Genomic DNA, 18,089 nt, shown 5'->3' with positions numbered 1-18,089 from the left:
GCCTGACTCTCAAAGAAGAGGCCGAGCTGCCCTGAGCGGACAAGAAAGAGAGGTGATTCGCAACCTGGAGAGAGCGAGGAGCCAAGGCGTTGACCCCAGACTCTCTACACCACTTGGCCCAGGAAGACCAATGCGAGGCATAGACCGAGGAAGAGGAGGACCTATGCGCTTTATGGACCAGTGTCAAATCTGAAGCGCCAGATTTACGTAGCTACGTCCTCACAACCTCCAGACGTGTAGGCACAGGGCCCGTGGGGCGTTGTGCTGAATGCCTGTTCTTGGCTGAACGAGCTCTCCCCGCACCAGGTTTAGAGGAATCGGAGGACCTTTGGCCAACAGCAGCAGATCTGGAAACCAATGCTGCGATGGCCACATGGGGGCTACCAGCAGAAGATCTGGACATTCCAGCTCGGCTTTCCGCACCACTCTGCTGAGCAGAGGAAAGGGGGGGAACGCGTAGGCCTGAGAACTCCATTGCATTGCTTCGCCAAGCCTCCGTGTCCGGAAAGGATCGGAAGCCTCTTGGAGAACCTGGTTGCAAACAGATCGATCATAGGCTTTTCCACCTGAGCCCACAGGCGCTGGAGAGCCCCGTGTGTGATGGTCCACTCCGTGTGCAACACCTGAGAGGACCTGCTGAGCGAGTCCGCCAGTGCATTGAGCCTGCAAGGGAGATATTTCGCGGAAACTATGATCTGGTGCGAGTGGCACCAGATCAGAATCTCGCAGGCTCTGTCTGACAGGGAAAAGGACCGAGCTCCTCCCTGTTTGTTGACATAGGCAGCCACATTGGTGTTGTCGGTGGGCAGGTGCAACCTGACATGCCTGCCCACCACCAGAGGGAGAAAGGCGCACAGACTGAGGGCTACTGCCTCCAACTCCAGGCGATTGATATGCCAAAGGAGCTGCGACTGAGGCCACCGACCCGAGACCGTGTGACCGCCGATGTGAGCTCCCCATCCGGCCATAGACGCATCTGTAAAGAGGTCTAAGTCCGGAGGGGACAGCGCAATGGGAACCCCCCAGCCACCGACACGTCGTGTGACTGAGCCATCCCTGAACAGGGACACTCTTGTCCCAATCCTGAGAGGCCGGATCCCAAAGAGACCTGAGAGCAGTCTGAAACGGTCTCTTGTACACTCTTCCTAAGGGAACCAACGTCGCCATCGATTCCATCTGACCTAGAATCGAGACAAGCACCCTCACAGACGCCTGCTGTCTGCTCAACACAGCCGAGATAAGAGCGTGAAGTCTCTGAATTCTCTTCTGCGTAGGACGAACCGTCCAAGAGACGGTGTCGAACGCCATTCCAAGATAGACAAACCTTTGAGAAGGAGTTACAGCAGTCCCTGCAATGTACGGCCCCCGGCGTGAGCGGACACCTGACATGTACGGACACATTTGCTCGGCACGGAGTGTTTTCCTTCTATATTTGCCCCCCCTTAAACGGACACCTGCAAAACGTGGACGCGGACACTCATTTTCGGTCCCAACAGCAGGTCATACCTCCAATGTACGGACAGACCATCGTCAAATTTTCACCACAACAAAATCGATAACAGAGCAGTCCGGCTCTTGGTACAAAGATCACAGCCGCAATGGCGTGATGACAGTCACTGATAACTTGAGTGCACGTGTACCCATCAGGAGGGGGGTAGTTTTGGTCAGGAGTGGAGTACATGCGAAGATGCCAACATGAAACTGCACTGAGCTCTTTATTCTTGTCTGTTGGACGTAAACAACAGAAACCACAGTCGATGAAGGTCCTGAGCGAAAGAGAGTGAAAAACCGGCCACAGTTCTCAGCATCGTGTGTCTGTGTGTAACCTCTTTCATTGACAAGATACTCTTGTTTCCCCTCAGCCTTGACCAGTGAGTCGGTTGCCTAATCTATGAACCCTTCAGTTGTCTTGCTTTGTCAAAAGTTACGACACAGTCAACTGGTTTTGCTCTGAGTGAACAGTGCAGCTGGCCTCTCTGGCCACAGCCCCCAACAGTACATGGCTGGAGGGAGTGAGAGAGAGGGAGGGGGTGGAGGGGTAGCTGGCTAAACTCTGTGGGTGTCTGATGTCACTGCATGTCAGCAGGAAGAGCATTGGAGAGAAATAGAGAGGTGTACTCTTCCACACAATTTCCAAGCATCAGTTGTCACGGCTTGGGGTAGGCATTAGTGAGGGAGAGTGGGAGCTGTGTTATGTACAGTGTATTTTCGACTGAAGAGTGAAAAGTCACTGCCATGCCACATGATCGGCATGCAGTCAATAAAGCCAGACAAGAAAAAAATAAATTACATGATTATGACATGCAGCTCTATCTGCTGCTATTTATTCAAACTGGTTTTCAAGCTTATTCTTGCAAAGCATCTGCACAAGCTCCTCTGTGCTGTGTTTGTGTGGCTGCTTTCGTATGTCAGTGCATGGTGAGTGTGTTCACTATCTTGAGGATTTATTTTATCTCTTCTTTTCAACACTTTTCATACAAATCATTTTTACAGAACGTTTAAAGAAGTATCAGGAGTTTATTGTTATTGGTTAGTAGCCACAAGAAGTGATTAGCATAGACTCAATCCTGTTGTTTGTGTGTCTCTGTGTGAGTGTATGGGGGAGGGGGTGGTGTGGTCACCCCTCCCGTGACCGGACACCTGCAATGTACGGACAGTTTTGCTATGGCCCAAGGGTGTCCGTTCATGAGAGAGACTGCTGTAACTCCGACTTTGCTTGATTCACAGAGAATCCCAGGACTAAAGCCTGGTCCAACACAACCTGTGTGTGCAAGCGGCACGCTGATTGACTCTGACTCAAGATCAACCAGTCGTCGAGGTACGTCCTCAACCATATTCCTCTCTGCCTGATCAGAGCGGACAACTGCCTGATCACCATCGTAAACACCCATGGTGCCAGGGAAAGTCCAGAGGGCAGAGCCCTGAACTGAAAAATCCGATGGCCCCAGCGGAAACGGAGCCACTTCCTGTCTGCTTGATGCATAAGGATGTGAAAGTAAGCATCCGTTAAATCCACCGAGGTCACCCAATCTCCCCGACGAAGAGCCTCCCTGACCGAAGCCGGGGTTTCCATTCAAAACTTGATCTTCCGAAGAAACTTTTTCAGCAACGAAAGATCGAGAACAGGTCTCCAGCGGCCTGAAGCCTTGGGGACTACGAACAGCCGTCCGTAGAACCCGGGAGAGGCAAGATCGACAATCTCCTCTATAGCCTTCTTGGCCAAAAGAGAAATGATCTCTGTCTCTATGACAGTCCTGGCCTCCTGACTGGCCGGGAAACGAAAGGGAGGAGGCTCCATGGTCAAGGGAGCCTTGTCTTCCTCCCACAAAAGCCGGAATCCCGATCCCACCACCCGCACTATCCACTGGCTGTGCACTGACGCCTGCCAAGCAGATAGAGCCCTGGAGGGGCCCCCTGCCACAACAAGAGTGGGGGGTACAGGGGTGATGTGATCGGGAGCGTCTCATTGGGGGGAGGGCCCCTTCCCTTTCCAAACGAAGATTTCTTCAGATAAGGAGCACCCTTAGACGGTGCCGCCTTATCCCCTTGTTCTTTAGGGCGAGAGGAGCTGTGCTGCTTCTTGTTCCTGAAAGGCTGAGAAGACTGAGACTTCTTTGGGATTTTAAAGGAAAATCCCACAAGATGTCTGTCTTTAGCCTCCTGAACTTCCTGCTGCCTTGCGTCCAGGGCCACTCTCCCAAGAAGAGAGCCCTCAACGAACGGAGAGGAACGAAGCGAGTCCACAGTAGACTGGTGTGAGAAGCCTGCTTGAGAGAGAAGCAGATCACGCCGGGAAAAGACAGCATGAGCATACAGCTTTGCTGACATGCTCATCCTCTCAGAGTTCACAATCCCCAGAGCAGCAAGCAGTGTGGAGATGTCACTGGCTGAGGCATCCTCTCTGAGCCTAAAAGACTCCAAAGAAGCTGCAACCACTCGTGTGAGAGCCCGAAGCAAAGTCTCAGCCATAGAAGCCAACTCAAGATCAAGCCTACCCATCTCCTCAAGTGAGGAGAGAGAAGAATCAGAGAATGTAACTCCCTCCTTTGCGGAGGGTTGTTTTGGCAACAAAGCAACCAACTCAGGCGGAATCGGAAATGTCGCCCTTGGCAAAGCAAAAGTCTGAACAAAGTTCCTAGACTTCACACTCCAGTCCAACTTTTTCTGCACTAACGGAGAAAAAGAAGTGGACTGTGCGTTCGAAGCCAACCATGGGCTAGCCGAAGGAGGCGCTGGACCATGCGCATGCAACAAAGGAAAGGGAGTAGGCAAAAGACCGCTCCCATGACAGGCCGGCCGAGCCAACAGTTGCGACATGTGATAAGCCACGGCTGGAGATTCCACAAAACGAAACGATTGTGATTCATCCCGCGAGGGCCGAAAATCATCCGCAGCGGAAGGGGGGAAAGAGACACCCTGGCCTGAATCCACCACCCCCTCTGGGAAATAATTCGCTGCCACTGAAGCCGCTTTCCTCATAGCTTGTCTAAACCCAATAGGCAAGGCTACAAACTCCTCTTCTTCCACAGAAGAATCCGAATCCCCACCATCCAATGTGTCACCACACAAAGGAGGGGAGACAGGAGAATCAAAAGCGTGCCCCGAACCCGCTTGCCAACCACCACCACCCCCTTGCCCCAAAGAGAAAGAAGAGTAGACAGCCGGCACAGCGCCCTGCCGAGAAGGAGGGAGGAGGGGGGCGCCGAACAAAGCCGCGTCAGGCCCATTGTTCCCCGACTGCTGTGCGGGAGCCTGGCCCCAGCCGACAAAACCGGTCGGGCCAGCTTGAGCTACCACCCCGCATGAGGAGGGAGTTGGCTCGTCGCTGCAGCAAACGACCCCTGCAGCAAACACGGCATAAATAAATCCCTGCGCCTTGAATATGTGCGCGATATAAATTGCATAAAAAAAAATCCCTGCGCTTAGAACTGTACCCACGGAATATGCGCGATATAAGCCTCATATTGATGATTGATTGACTGAGAGGGGTAAGACGGGGTGTGAGACGTGACCGTAAACGGCCGCCCCCACCCGTCAACTTGCTGTAGTCCTGTAGCCCCACCACCCCCCCACCCCAACTGGGGAGAAGGGCGGCTGCTAGCAGAGGACAATAGCGGTACAGACTGAGACGCCAGTCCAACAGCGCCTACCCGATCCTGCCCGTAGGGCGGGAAAGGGTGGGTCGCTACCCCAGCCCCCACCCAACCCCGCCCAGGGGGTGGGAAAGGGTGGGCCGCTGACACAGCCCCCTGCCCCCAATGAGGCAGAGTGGGAACAAGCCCAGGCTGTGACTTACCATGCCCCCCCTCTCCTCTCCCAAAAGGTGAGAGGGCTGACTTCCCGACTCAGCTGTGCTAAAAGCAAGGTGAGCGGGAAGAGACAGACGGGGGGCTAACCCCCTCTCTTGACAGAGAGAGTGTTCGAGAGCAACCGCCGCACTACCAGAAGCAGAGAGGGTTGAACCGAACAGGTCAGGTGCACTAGGCCAGTGCGAAGAAGGAATGGCCGCGCGGCCACCCCCACCATCAGTCGAAGTCACAGACGACGACAACCCCAGCCGAGCTAGGAAGGAAGGATCCCCTACCGCCGGTGGCAGAGGAGGGACCCCAGAACGGGACGCAAACTGCTGCGAAATAAATTCAAACAATTCAGTCTTTAAGGAGCCTAAGGCTGAAGGCCCAGGCTGATTAACCCCATCAGGGGAAGCGAGCTGAGGAGGACCTAAAACCGCCCTTGGAGGGATAGGAACATCAAAAGAAGTGCTATTTGACGGATCTTCGACCCGCATGATAGGCAAATCAACGTTCTTAGGTTTAGTCTTAGGTTTAGCTTTCTTAACCGGGCTAAGAGCCTTGTCTCCTTCCAGTCTCGCGCTAAGTTTAGCTTTGTTGTCAGCCATTTTAACGCTGACGAAAAACAGTCACCCAGAACAAAAAAATTCTGCGTGCCTGTTCAAACAAAAAGCTATCAACCAAACAAAAACAGAAAGATCTCACCAAAAGGTAGATGGACAGGTAGACCCACAAGAAACAGCTAGTCTCACGGACGAGCCGGCATGCGAAGGCCAAAAGTGAGTGACAAAAATCGACACGTCCACCGTGTGCTGTCGAAAGTCTCGAATGATTATTCCGGATGCTGGCGCTCACGTGGTGCGCAGGGTGTTATGGGTAACCGAGCAAGGTCAGAACATAGCAACGGCTATGGCGTCTCTTTTTAGCTTGGTTACCACCCTTCTAAGGGCAGGTAATTTTAGTGGTTTTTCGACATCTAGCATGTGAGACTGAAGTCAATGCCTTTATGAGAATTGAAGTAAGAATATGTAATTTAATAAAAGATTTTTATATCTACTATAGTATCTGCTCTGAAGACTGCACACAAGAGCATTATTTTGATCCGATCATCAAACCAGAGCCTTTTCAGCCATGAAAATAAACTTACAGCTCTGTGCAGGGCTGTCCTTCCATCAGAGTCTCTGGCGTTGACAATAGCACCATTGCGAATAAGAAATACAGCGCTGTCTATGTGACCATTCTCTACTGCCATCATTAGAGGAGTTCTGAAAAGAAAATGTACAGGTTACCATTTAGAACAGATATAAACTACTACACATATCGCCCTACAAGAACAAGTGCCAAGTTTTGGGTGAGTTGTTATTTTTGATCGTACCCGCGCTTAACACTCATGGGACAACTTTGTACAGAGGCGACTCTTGTCATCCAAACAGGAAGATAACATGTACAACTGTTTTCAATCACCTTGCCATATAGGCAGCAATACTCTGTCTTCGGAGGATTTATGGGAGAGTGAGCACAGTTTCTACAAAACATCAACTTCTCTTGACGCTCTAGTTCCTTCAAAAGCAGGCGAGGGAGAGTAGGAATTGCGCGCACACACACACACACACACCAACACACACACGCACATGAACATACACACCACACAGACACATCCATGGTGTGTGTGTGTTAGTGACTTTAAGTCTCCGTGTGTGTGAATGAGTATGTGCGCCTTGAGTCGCCTGTTGGTGAGATATGTGCGCGTTACAAATATTCGTATTATTATTATTATTATTATGACACGCAAGACAGAGTTAACCAGTATCAACTTCACTGCAAACATTTTCAGTCAACAGTGCACAAAACAACAGTACCAGGCAATAACAGTCTCCACTGCAAGCAAAAAAGCTGTCTTACCTGTCATGAGCATCTGTGCAGTCAACAATGTTGCTGTCTTCTGCTGTCTCCAGCAAGAAGTGAAGACACTTGGTGTGCCCATTCATAGCTGCACACAGGCAAACACTACATTTTAAACAAATGTTCATGAAGGGTGACTATTTCACATAAGAGAACATCTTTGGCAAAACAGTACCTCACCAACAATCACACAGGTACAGCCACAATCACATACATGGCTTGTAAAGATCTACCCTCCTTAGCGATGTTGTCAGGATTAATTTTCTCCAACAAAGTGCCAAAATGGTAATTAAAATGTCAGGAATATTCAAATTTCTCGTGTCTTTGGTGTCACCTTTTTTTCACTGTAAAAAAGTTTAGGCAACTCTTCCAAAATGACGCTAACATTTTCAGCAATTTGAAATAGGTTTTGGTGTTTCGCCCACTGCTGACGCAGAATGACATCCTTGCCTCCCCAACATTATATACGCTTACAGACAAAGAAAGAAAGACAAACACACACCTGCAGAGTGGAGGGGAGTCCTGCGAGTGACATCATCGTGTGTGATGATCTTGCTCCCTTGCAGTAGTAGAGACTCCACGCAGTCTGAGCAACCTCGAAAACACGCCAAGTCCAACATGGTGCGACCTGTAACATGCTTGGCAACTGAACACCATTGTTTTAACCCCATGTTCAAAAGAAGGAGAAATAGTTCAAAGACGGTAAAAAAAAAAGAGCTGGTATTGTTGTCTTTGCAAATAACCGACATGCAATATAGATACTCTCACAACAATCTAAAAACAAACATGTCCATTGAAAAAATTTAAAGCAACACTACAATCTAAAAACATGTCCATTAAAAACAACGAAAGAAGCAAATTTATACTATCTTCAGGAAAATTTAAATTGAGACACATTTGTCTTCTTGTTCTTCACGGGCAACTACACACACAATCGAATTTCTTCCAAGTAGCCTTTCTCTTTACAGACATGGGAACCCCCGTTTTGTTTTTGGAGTATTCTCAAACAAACATGGCGTATTTTCAGAAAAATGAGTGTACTCCACACAACATTTGAACATCGATGATTCAAACATGCTTCGCATGAGTCCGTTGCACTGTTAATTAAGTTTACCAATAAATGCTTCTTTCAATGTTTAATGACAAAAGCTGTAATCATTTATCAAATGCCGAGTTATGAAGTTATTTTTAATCATTAACATACACAGTGCCCCAGTAAATAGACAGGAATGCACTTGTGATGAAAAGTAGTTCAGGAAATGTTATCATATTTTTGTTCAAAAGACACTGCTGCTAATTATACCCATTGGTATTGTTCTTGACAGGTAGAGACACAATTCACACAAGCAAATTACACAATAACAATAACTTTATAGTCCATAAAAATGAGTACATTAACACAGAACATTTTCTGAAGAATAACATGACAAATCTGGTAAAATAAGAGAGAGAGAGAGAGAGAGAGAGAGAGAGAGAGAGAGAGAGAGAGAGAGAGAGAGAGAGAGAGAGAGAGAGAGAGAGAGAGAGAGAGAGAGAGAGAGAGAGAGAGAGAGAGAGAGAGAGAGAGACCTCCTACCATGTGCATCTTTGACGTCCAGATTCATCATGTAGCCTAACAGTACATGCAAAGCTTCATTGTGTCCGTTGTAAGCCTGCAACATGACCCCTCTTGTTACTGCATCGTACACATTTACGTTTTCAGTTCAAATATTATGCCCAGCAAAAACTGTTCAACAACTCACCATTTCAACCACTCTCATTCTATTTTTCAGTTAAAAATTAACTCTGAATATGACCTAAAACCTGTTAACAAACTAAAAACATAAAACTCAAGTCACTGCAGTATATCCTGCCTCTGGTTCTATAACAATGGTTTTCTATGGTAACAGCAGTAATACCGGTCAGTTCAGGTGGACTATGCCAACTTAATGCTTAAGATTGGCTGAAGTGATAAAGAAATAAATGGCCGAATGCAGTGTCAGATTTAAGAATGGAGTCTTCCACTGAGAGTACGAAGTAAAATTGAAACAAGTGTCTTATCACTTTTACTAATTTTCCTCAGGGGTAGACTCCACCCTCAAGCAAGACAATAATTATGTGTCCACCTTCTTCTTCTTCTTCTTCGTTCATGGGCTGAGACTCCCACGTTCACTCATGTTTTTTGCACGAGTGGATTTTTACGTGTATGACCGTTTTTACCCCGCCATTCCGGCAGCATACGCCGATTTCGGGGGAGGCATGCTGGGTATTTTCGTGTTTCTATAACCCACCGAACTCTGACATGGATTGCAGGATCTTTTCCGTGCGCACTTGGTCTTGTGCTTGCGTGTACACACGAAGGGGGTTAAGTCACTAGCAGGTCTGCATATAAGTTGACCTGGGAGATCGGAAAAATCTCCACTCTTAACCCACCAGGCGGCAGCGACCGGGATTCAAACTCACAGCCTCCCGATTTGAAGGCCGACGTCTTACCACCACGCCACTGCGCCCGTCGGAAAGACGGTGTGCACCAATGTGCATATACACCAGGGGCTATTGTACTTACTGCCAGGTGGCCAGGAGAGTACGGTGCCCCTCCTCTTAGCAAGTCAGTAGCTGCAGCATCCAGTAACTGAAAACATATATAAAATACAGTGTAAATATATTTAGAAGCATTATAAAGAATAACTGAACTGCACAGCTTGGAAAAGCATTGACAATCCCCCCCCCAAAAAAAAAGAGAAAAAAAAAAAGATCAAAACATCAACAACAAAAAACACAAGCCTAATATGTTTGAAACGTAAGCAGAGTTGAATCAAATGTGTCCGACTTCCAACTTTTATGATATTATTTGCAGTCTAATTATCTATTATGTCACCGATTTGTTTATGTACATTTTGATATTGAGGAATGCAGGGAAAGTTCAGTGATGCTTCTGAACTACCATTTTGCCAGGCAGTTCAGCCAAAGCTAATGATGACTATTATATGGTGAGCTCTGTTTCACATACATGAAAAACTAAAACAAATGTCCATCTAGCAGGAAGCATATGGCAAAAAAACCACTACCATTTCCAGAGCTAGTCTGTGTCCTTTGAGGGCAGCGTAGTGAACTGCGTTGTAACCTTTGTTGTCACGGATACCGGGCCTGGCGTCATGATGTAGCAACAGCTCCACCACTCTGTAAATTCAAGCAAATTAGGATCACGCTCAGAAATCATAATGCTCTTTCAGATTCATGTTTAAGCTATGCTAATTGCAGCTGTGACCTTACAACGTCCTCTACATTTTAAAGATGAGTGTTTATATGTGTGTGGGCGTTAGTGTATCTTTATCTGTTTGGCTGCCACAATTGCCTTGTCAATGATTCTGTTGCGTTGGGGTGTGCACGAGCAGGCCTGGGAATTAGTAAAAGTGGTTTGGGAGTACTGACATCTCGGCCAGGGTCCAGGGGCAGATCCCTGGTGGGGGGACCAGGGGTGCGAAGTCCCCCGGAAATGTTTTGCGTTTTAAGCATTTTTCAGGGCACATGGAGGCTCTTTTCTTACACAACAAGAAGAGCAAACGCTCGATCGAGTCACTTTCGCAGTTCTGAATATTATATGAGGCATCAGATGGACAGGAAGAAATTGCTATTCACAACACAATGAGTCACGTTCACATAAAATTTGAGCCCGGTCACTTTTATAGTTTCCGAGAAAAGCCCAACGTTAAGTTGTGTGTTGCCGAACAGAAAAGGCTAGTTATCTCCCTTGTTTTTCTGATAACGTTCGTAAAAGGCTACAGATGTAAATACTTTGATGTAAAGAATAATCCTACAAAGTTTCAATCACATCCGATGAACTTTGTCAAAGATATAAAATGTCTAATTTTTCCTTTGACGCTGACCTGTGACCTTGAAAAAGGTCAAAGGTCAACGAAACCATCGTTAAAGTGTAGAGGTCATTGGAGGTCACGACTAAACAAAATATGAGCCCGATCGCTTTGATAGTTTCCGAGAAAAGATATAAAATGTCTAATTTTTCCTTTGACGCTGACCTGTGACCTTGAAAAAGGTCAAAGGTCAACGAAACCATCGTTAAAGTGTAGAGGTCATTGGAGGTCACGACTAAACAAAATATGAGCCCGATCGCTTTGATAGTTTCCGAGAAAAGTCCAACGTTAAGGTGGTGTCTACGGCCGGCCGGACAGACTAACACTGACCGATTACATAGAGTCACATTTTCTCAAGTGACTCAAAAAGTAAAGATCAATCAAGAAAGGATCAAAAGAAAAATGCAGTTCAAGAGGTAACCTTCCCATGTTTTAATACTTTTATCCTAGCTCTGGGAAGTAAAAATCCAAAGCTCATTACCACAAGATGATCTTGCAGCATACTCCATACAGTGAACAGGTAGTAAGCATAAAATCTAACACCAAACTCAGCATAAAAAGTCCTACAATGTCTTGAAACATTTGTCTCTTTTCCTGTGAAATCAAGCTACTGTGCATAAAATCCAACACCAAACTCAGCATATCGAGTCCTCTGTACACTAAGTCACACACTTTTACTCTTTAGAGACGCCAGTGCATCTTTCTGCGTTGGCCTCTCGAATGTAAAATCGCGATCGACCCACGCCAAATTCTACTTGTAACGCATTCCTTCATCACTGAAAGTGCCCCCTCGGTCCACAACATCTGTCCTGAAGGCCATTTTTTCCACAGTTTTCAAATATCTTTCCTAGGCGCAAAGACTCTGTGATTGAAGCACATGGTAATAACGACGCGTTCAGGCCGGAAATGCCTGTTAGCTTGAGCGAACGGTATGATCGTAAACGGACCAAAGAGGAATCGCAACCGTTTGAGAATTTAATTTTTTTGTTGTTGCAAACAATGATTTCGTCGTAGCGGAAATTCAACTCGTTGCAATTAGAAAAGGAATTTGTCGTATTTACGACGAAAGGCGTATCATTCCCAGGCCTGAAGAGAGAGGGGTCAAAAAAGAGAGAAAGGTCAAGAGAGAGAAAGATGTAATTAAAAGTATACTTCATAAATGAACACTTACTTAGGTAGTTATATCTTACTGTACACATTTAGTTCACACTATGCTACACAGATTCTTTTATTTGCGTATAAAGAAAAAAAATAAAGTGCTAGTCTCAACAGCTGTGGGAAATGTCAGCACGATTGACTTACTTGGCGTCAACATCGGCAGCTGCAGCATAGTGCAGGGCTGTGCATCCATGGCGATCCGTCAAGTTGACATTGGAGCCAACGTTGAGTAGTATCTGAACACATTGCTGGTGCACGTTGGCTGCCGCATAATGCAGTGGTATTCTGAAGAAGAAAAAATTACAATTAGATGAAGATCTCTTTCATTCACAACATTTTTCCCACTAGCCACAGCTGTATTTTCACTTTTCTGGTTGCAGGAACTGACAAAAGTTTCCCTGCAGGAAGAGATTCTCAATCATGCATCACACGGCAGTTAGCTGTCTACTTTATCATATGGGACCAAACAATCGCACATGTAAGCAGTTTCAATACAGTGGTACCTCTGATGTGAGAACCCTTTTGTGAGAAGACACCTCAATAAAGCACACCTTCTGTTGTCCCTTTGTTTACTAATTATTATCTTGGCCAAATTACACCTGTCATGACAGGCCATTTGCAATGTAGTAACACTTTGGACTGGTCCCATTGTGTTCTTTCATGGCAGGTACCACTGTGTATATAGCACTAGCAGTAATACCTTGCACCCAGAGGGAGAGGGGAAGGTTAAAAACGTGCGATATACATCCTTTTTGCATTTGATAATCCTCCAGCTTTAACAAAAACACTGCTTCTGGAAGCCTTGGGGTGCTTTTGGCACAATGAACTGTCTGATTCAACTGCTGAGCGTGAGATGAAGGTTCACTTCTGCAGCAGAGTCTAGAAATGTGTTAATGTATGCATATCCATGTCCTTTGCTATATGACTGATTGTAGTGGTGAACATAATATTATGGGTACATGTGGGGTATAAAAACTATGCCTGGATAGGTTTATGAGTCACAAACAGCAAGAGATGCTATAACTCTTAGACTCAGACCTCTATTCCTCTCTGATATTTGTTAAAACAGCACACTCCCAGCCTCAGACATAACTTACATACACAAACACTGACCATATGCATTATCCAATGCAAAGGTGTGAGATAAATGAAGATCCAAATTATCAATATCACTATTGATCATAATAAATAAGTTACTAAATAAATCATTAAATAAAATACACAAATAAATCAATAAATCAAAATAAGAAAAAGGACAGTGACCTCTGCAGTTTTCTGGATAGGTATCTGAACATTATCATTAATACCTTTCTTTAACCAAGCTAAACAACTTATCTAATGTGCAGTAAGCATGAATTCACAGAGTAGTCCATAGCTCATTGAAAATGGCAAATAGGATAGTCAGTCATTCCGGACTGATAATTAAGACGACATACCTGCCCTCAGCGTCCTGAAGGTTGATATCGCCCCCCTCTGTCAGCAGGTACTCCACACACTCCACCTTCCTGCAAGAAACAAGACGTGGTCAGCGTTGTTACCTTCTGCTACAGAGGAACCTCTCTTTTAAGAACCCCTAATTTAAGACTCTTTCCCCTTTACTAGTTTTAGGACCCCATTTTCTCAGACTTTCGATTCATAACCTCTGTAAATGTACCCTAATTTTAAGTATCCCTCCTTTTTACATTTAGTCAAGTTTTGACTCAATGTTTTAACAGAGAGGGGGAATCGAAACGAGTGTCGTGGTGTATGTGTGTATGTGTGTGTGTGCGTGCGTGTAGAGCGATTCAGACCAAACTACTGGACCGATCTTTATGAAATTTGACATGAGAGTTCCTGGGAATGATATCCCCGGACATTTTTTTCTTTTTTTCGATAAATACCTTTGATGACGTCATATCCGGCTTTTTGTAAAAGTTGAGGCGGCACTGTCACACCCTCATTTTTCAATCAAATTGATTGAAATTTTGGCCCAGCAATCTTCGACGAAGGCCGGACTTCGGTATTGCATTTCAGCTTGGTGGCTTAAAAATTAATTAATGACTTTGGTCATTAAAAATCTGAAAATTTAAAAAAAAAAATATTGTTTTTAAAACGATCCAAATTTACGTTTATCTTATTCTTCATCATTTTCTGATTCCAAACACATATAAATATGTTATATTCGGATTAAAAACAAGCTCTGAAAATTAAATATATAAAAATTATTATTAAAATAAAATGTCCGAAATCGATTTAAAAATAATTTCATCTTATTCCTTGTGGGTTCCTGATTCCAAAAACATATAGATATGATATGTTTGGATTAAAAACACGCTCAGAAAGTTAAAAAGAATAGAGATAAAGAAAAGCGTGCTATCCTTCTCAGCGCAACTACTACCCCGTTCTTCTTGTCAATGTCACTGCCTGTGCATCGAGCGGTGGACTGACGATGCTACGAGTATGTGCTCTTGCTGTAAAAATGCAGTGAGTTCAGTTTCATTCTGTGAGTTCGACAGCTACTTGACTAAATGTTGTATTTTCGCCTTACTCGACTTGTTTAGACCTGATTTTCTCAGATTTGTGGAGGTCTTGAGGGGTTCCACTGTATCAACTCGCAGACATGGAAATGGACAGTGGTCAACCATGAGGAAAGAAAGGCCTTCAAAATCAAAACGCAAGCAAAACTGAAAAGATATTTTTTCTTTGATTGTTGGTAGATTGTTGAATGAAATGAAGATCAGGCAATGATTCAAACACAGTGTGACGGGAATGCCGTCAACACGATAAAGTTTGCAGCAGCAAAGGCAATCCAGAATAGAATCTGGATTGTCATTGCAAATGCCAGCTTTTCCCCGTATGTCATAATGCATGAGAATGAGGTAGTTAGGATTTCCGTAAGGAGTAAGTTGTAGTTTCGATATGGGCGATGGCCGCCATGTTGTTTTGTCAGCAAGTTAGATGCTGGGAATAAGACGAAAAGTTAACAAACCTGTTATTGTAGCGTTAGTTGAATAGTTGAACGTTTTAAGCAGTAGGAGATGTTATAATAAATATGTTCCCGGGTCATTAGAGCCCGTTTTAATGCTCGGTAGGAGACACGATCGGCTTAGCGACCGACGAAAGTTTGTGTTCTATCGAACAACGGTCTGCCGACCGGAGCAGACGAAATGTTGATCTAATGGGCGATTGAAGCTCTTTTGAATAGAATAAAATTGTAGAGCAAGCAAGTGTATTGAAATGTTAATGAAACGATGTCTGCGGACATCGTAATTGTAGGGAAAGTAGGGATAATGAGGGATTATGTTTTACTGCGGATGATTCCGCGAGAGAGTCGGCCATTGTTGCTAATTTAGCCAATGCGAAACATCAGGACATTATTTTAGAGTTACTAGGTTAGAAGGGGTATAAAAGATCGGAGCGCAGAAAGGTCGTTAGGTTTTGCAGGATAAATTTGACAGAGTAGGGTAAATTGCTAGCAGTAAAGAATCTTGAGATTCTCTTTCATTCAAATAGGCAGAATAGGAGTACGTTTAGCTTCAAAGGACGATCACCACCACTCGGGCCAGTCGAATTGTCTGGTTCCGAGCGATCCAAAAGTTAGGTTAGGAGAAAAATCGTCGTAGATAGATAGAAACTAAACCAAATCGGACCGGGTAGGTCCGACAAATTTAGATAGTTAGGCGACAGTAAACCTAGCGGACATACATGTGCGTCGGTTAAACCCATTGCAGTCGGGTTCGGACTTCGCCTTGTATGATTCCTAAATAGGAGTAGTACTTTGAGATTAGGGCCAAAAACATCGTTGACGAGATAAGGGCTGAGGCCTGGGTTTCTCAACGATCAAAAATAGCAGTAGGAAGTCTCAGACTATCCCTTTAATAAACCTTTAGCCTGGTGAGGAAAGAACTGTTCTTCCGTTTGCAGCCAGGAAAAATAAGTAGCATCCCCGTGGAAATTCTAGACACCCAAACTTTAGCTAGTTAGGGAACAAACATATCCTGTATGGGATCAAGGATTAGTTAGCTAGGCGTCAGACTGCAGAACCTCATCTTAGATAGATTCGGGGGTTGGGAGAATAGGTATTTTAGATGACATCTTACTTGAGCGAAAGCGTGTGCCTGTAAGGTGAATTTTGTATCATGTAATTTGTATTTGACTTACCATTTTATGCTGGTCGTTTGACCGTTTTGATAAATAAACCTGCTCGAAATATTACAACCCATGTGTGGACTCCCTTCATGTTTGATCGGTGTTCAAGTTGATTGAGTTCCTGTTCAGTTTATAGAATTAATTGTTGACCAGTCAAGCCGGAATCTTAGGAAAAGCGAAGAGATAGCAATAGACTAGGGTTAGATTTGCATTGCACTAGGAGATAGGGAAAAACACAACGCGAGGTAACATCATAAAAGAAAAATAACATCAACTGCATGCACTAGTCTGCAACGCTGGGCAGAGAGAAACATATAGGCAAATTTATCTCTCTCTGTTCCTCTTTACAACTTTTACTAGTTCTCGCCGGCAATTAGCTTAGAAACAACAACATAGTAAGCTGTAGAATTAGGAGAACTGCCACAGATGGCGCCGTGACCATTGGATAGAATTTTGACTGGTCAAAAAGGGTCAGAATTGGACCAAGAACGAAATTTTAGAACAAACATTATTTTTCTTAGGTCTTTTTAGGTAGAATAGTTAAAATTGTTACATAGAAAGAAAAAGGAACCCAGTATAACTTGAGCGTCTGTCAAACAGAGGGAGCGAAATGCGTAAAGAATGTATGATTATGATATGATGTGTCGAACAATGTGAATGATGTGTCAGATCTACAAGTGCTAGGTAGAAAATAACCTGAGTAGAGGGTCTTATCGAGATGGGGAATGATGAAACGGGTATGTTGTCGAGTTATTTGTACCCGGCAGTGCATCTGGGTGGGTTATTCCTGCTATTTGGGGTTCTAAGGGCTATTTTTGGCAGAAAAGTAGATACGATAGAACAAAGATGCCAGGAAGATTTCCTACCGTGCGGAGAAACGAAGAATGACACATCGAAACACAATCACATAAATCCACAGAGAGAATCAAGAAATCTTTTCACATATCGTGCGCCGCAATACGCGCAGAAAGCGTCGGTTCATTCTAGCCAAGCAAGGTTTTATTCCTCACAAGAATATGGCTATCAAAGGACGAGAAGTGAGCTTGATCGTCAGCGCGAGTATGTCGAGCATGCAAACAGAAATGAAGAATGCGACTTCAGAGATTACTACGCGCGTTCCAAAATACGCACAGGTCAAACTGAGTGTTGCAATGACTGTACAACATTTGGTGACGTCAATAGACATGACGTAAAGTCTGGGGATTGCGGAGACTGCAGTACAGATTCTTATGGGGATGTCAGACAAGTTCCCTCGGAAAAGTATTATGGTCATGTCAGACGGGAATTGCACTCAGAAGTCTTTACACATAGGCGACAGACGGAGGCGGATAAGTTCGATGGGAGCACCAATGTGAACTCATACTTGGGGAAGTTCGAGCGAATAGCTAAATGGAACGGGTGGTCGTATGAGGAGAAGGGAATACAATTGAGGATGTGTCTCAAGGGAAAGGCGGATTCGATAGTGGAAAGGGTGTTGAAGGGGATGGATGGAGAAGACTACGAGTCATTGGAAAGGGTGCTAACTAAATGTCTCACACCAGTAGGCGCCATTAACATGTACAGGAATGAGTTCAAGAATAGAAGAAAAAGGCGAAATGAAGACATCCAAGAATTTGGACGGTCTATCCAAGAACTTGCCGAGAAGGCATACCCCGAAGACTATAACACCGGCCTAGAAGGTATCCTAATAGACAAGTTCATCGGGGGGTTAGACAACGCAGCAATGAGAGAACACGTGTTGTATGGGAAGCCAAAGACA

General features: G+C 45.0%; 1 protein-coding gene across 1 annotated transcript in view; it reads right to left on the bottom strand.

The window, feature by feature from the left end:
• Nucleotides 1-18,089, bottom strand: part of LOC138982435 (serine/threonine-protein phosphatase 6 regulatory ankyrin repeat subunit A-like) — a 72,428-nt gene that overhangs the window by 31,150 nt on the left and 23,189 nt on the right. Inside the window, exons 11-18 of the mRNA XM_070355715.1 lie at nucleotides 13,639-13,707; nucleotides 12,347-12,487; nucleotides 10,241-10,352; nucleotides 9,739-9,804; nucleotides 8,770-8,845; nucleotides 7,696-7,821; nucleotides 7,194-7,281; nucleotides 6,439-6,556 (exon numbers count right to left, since the gene is read on the bottom strand). Coding sequence (XP_070211816.1) covers nucleotides 6,439-6,556; nucleotides 7,194-7,281; nucleotides 7,696-7,821; nucleotides 8,770-8,845; nucleotides 9,739-9,804; nucleotides 10,241-10,352; nucleotides 12,347-12,487; nucleotides 13,639-13,707 — 796 coding nt within the window. The remainder of the gene's footprint in view (nucleotides 1-6,438; nucleotides 6,557-7,193; nucleotides 7,282-7,695; nucleotides 7,822-8,769; nucleotides 8,846-9,738; nucleotides 9,805-10,240; nucleotides 10,353-12,346; nucleotides 12,488-13,638; nucleotides 13,708-18,089) is intronic.

This window comes from Littorina saxatilis, linkage group LG12 (genome assembly GCF_037325665.1).
Source record: "Littorina saxatilis isolate snail1 linkage group LG12, US_GU_Lsax_2.0, whole genome shotgun sequence".
Classification (NCBI taxonomy): domain Eukaryota; kingdom Metazoa; phylum Mollusca; class Gastropoda; order Littorinimorpha; family Littorinidae; genus Littorina; species Littorina saxatilis.
Note: the sequence above shows the minus strand (reverse complement) of the source record. Positions and strands in the feature narration are given on the sequence as shown.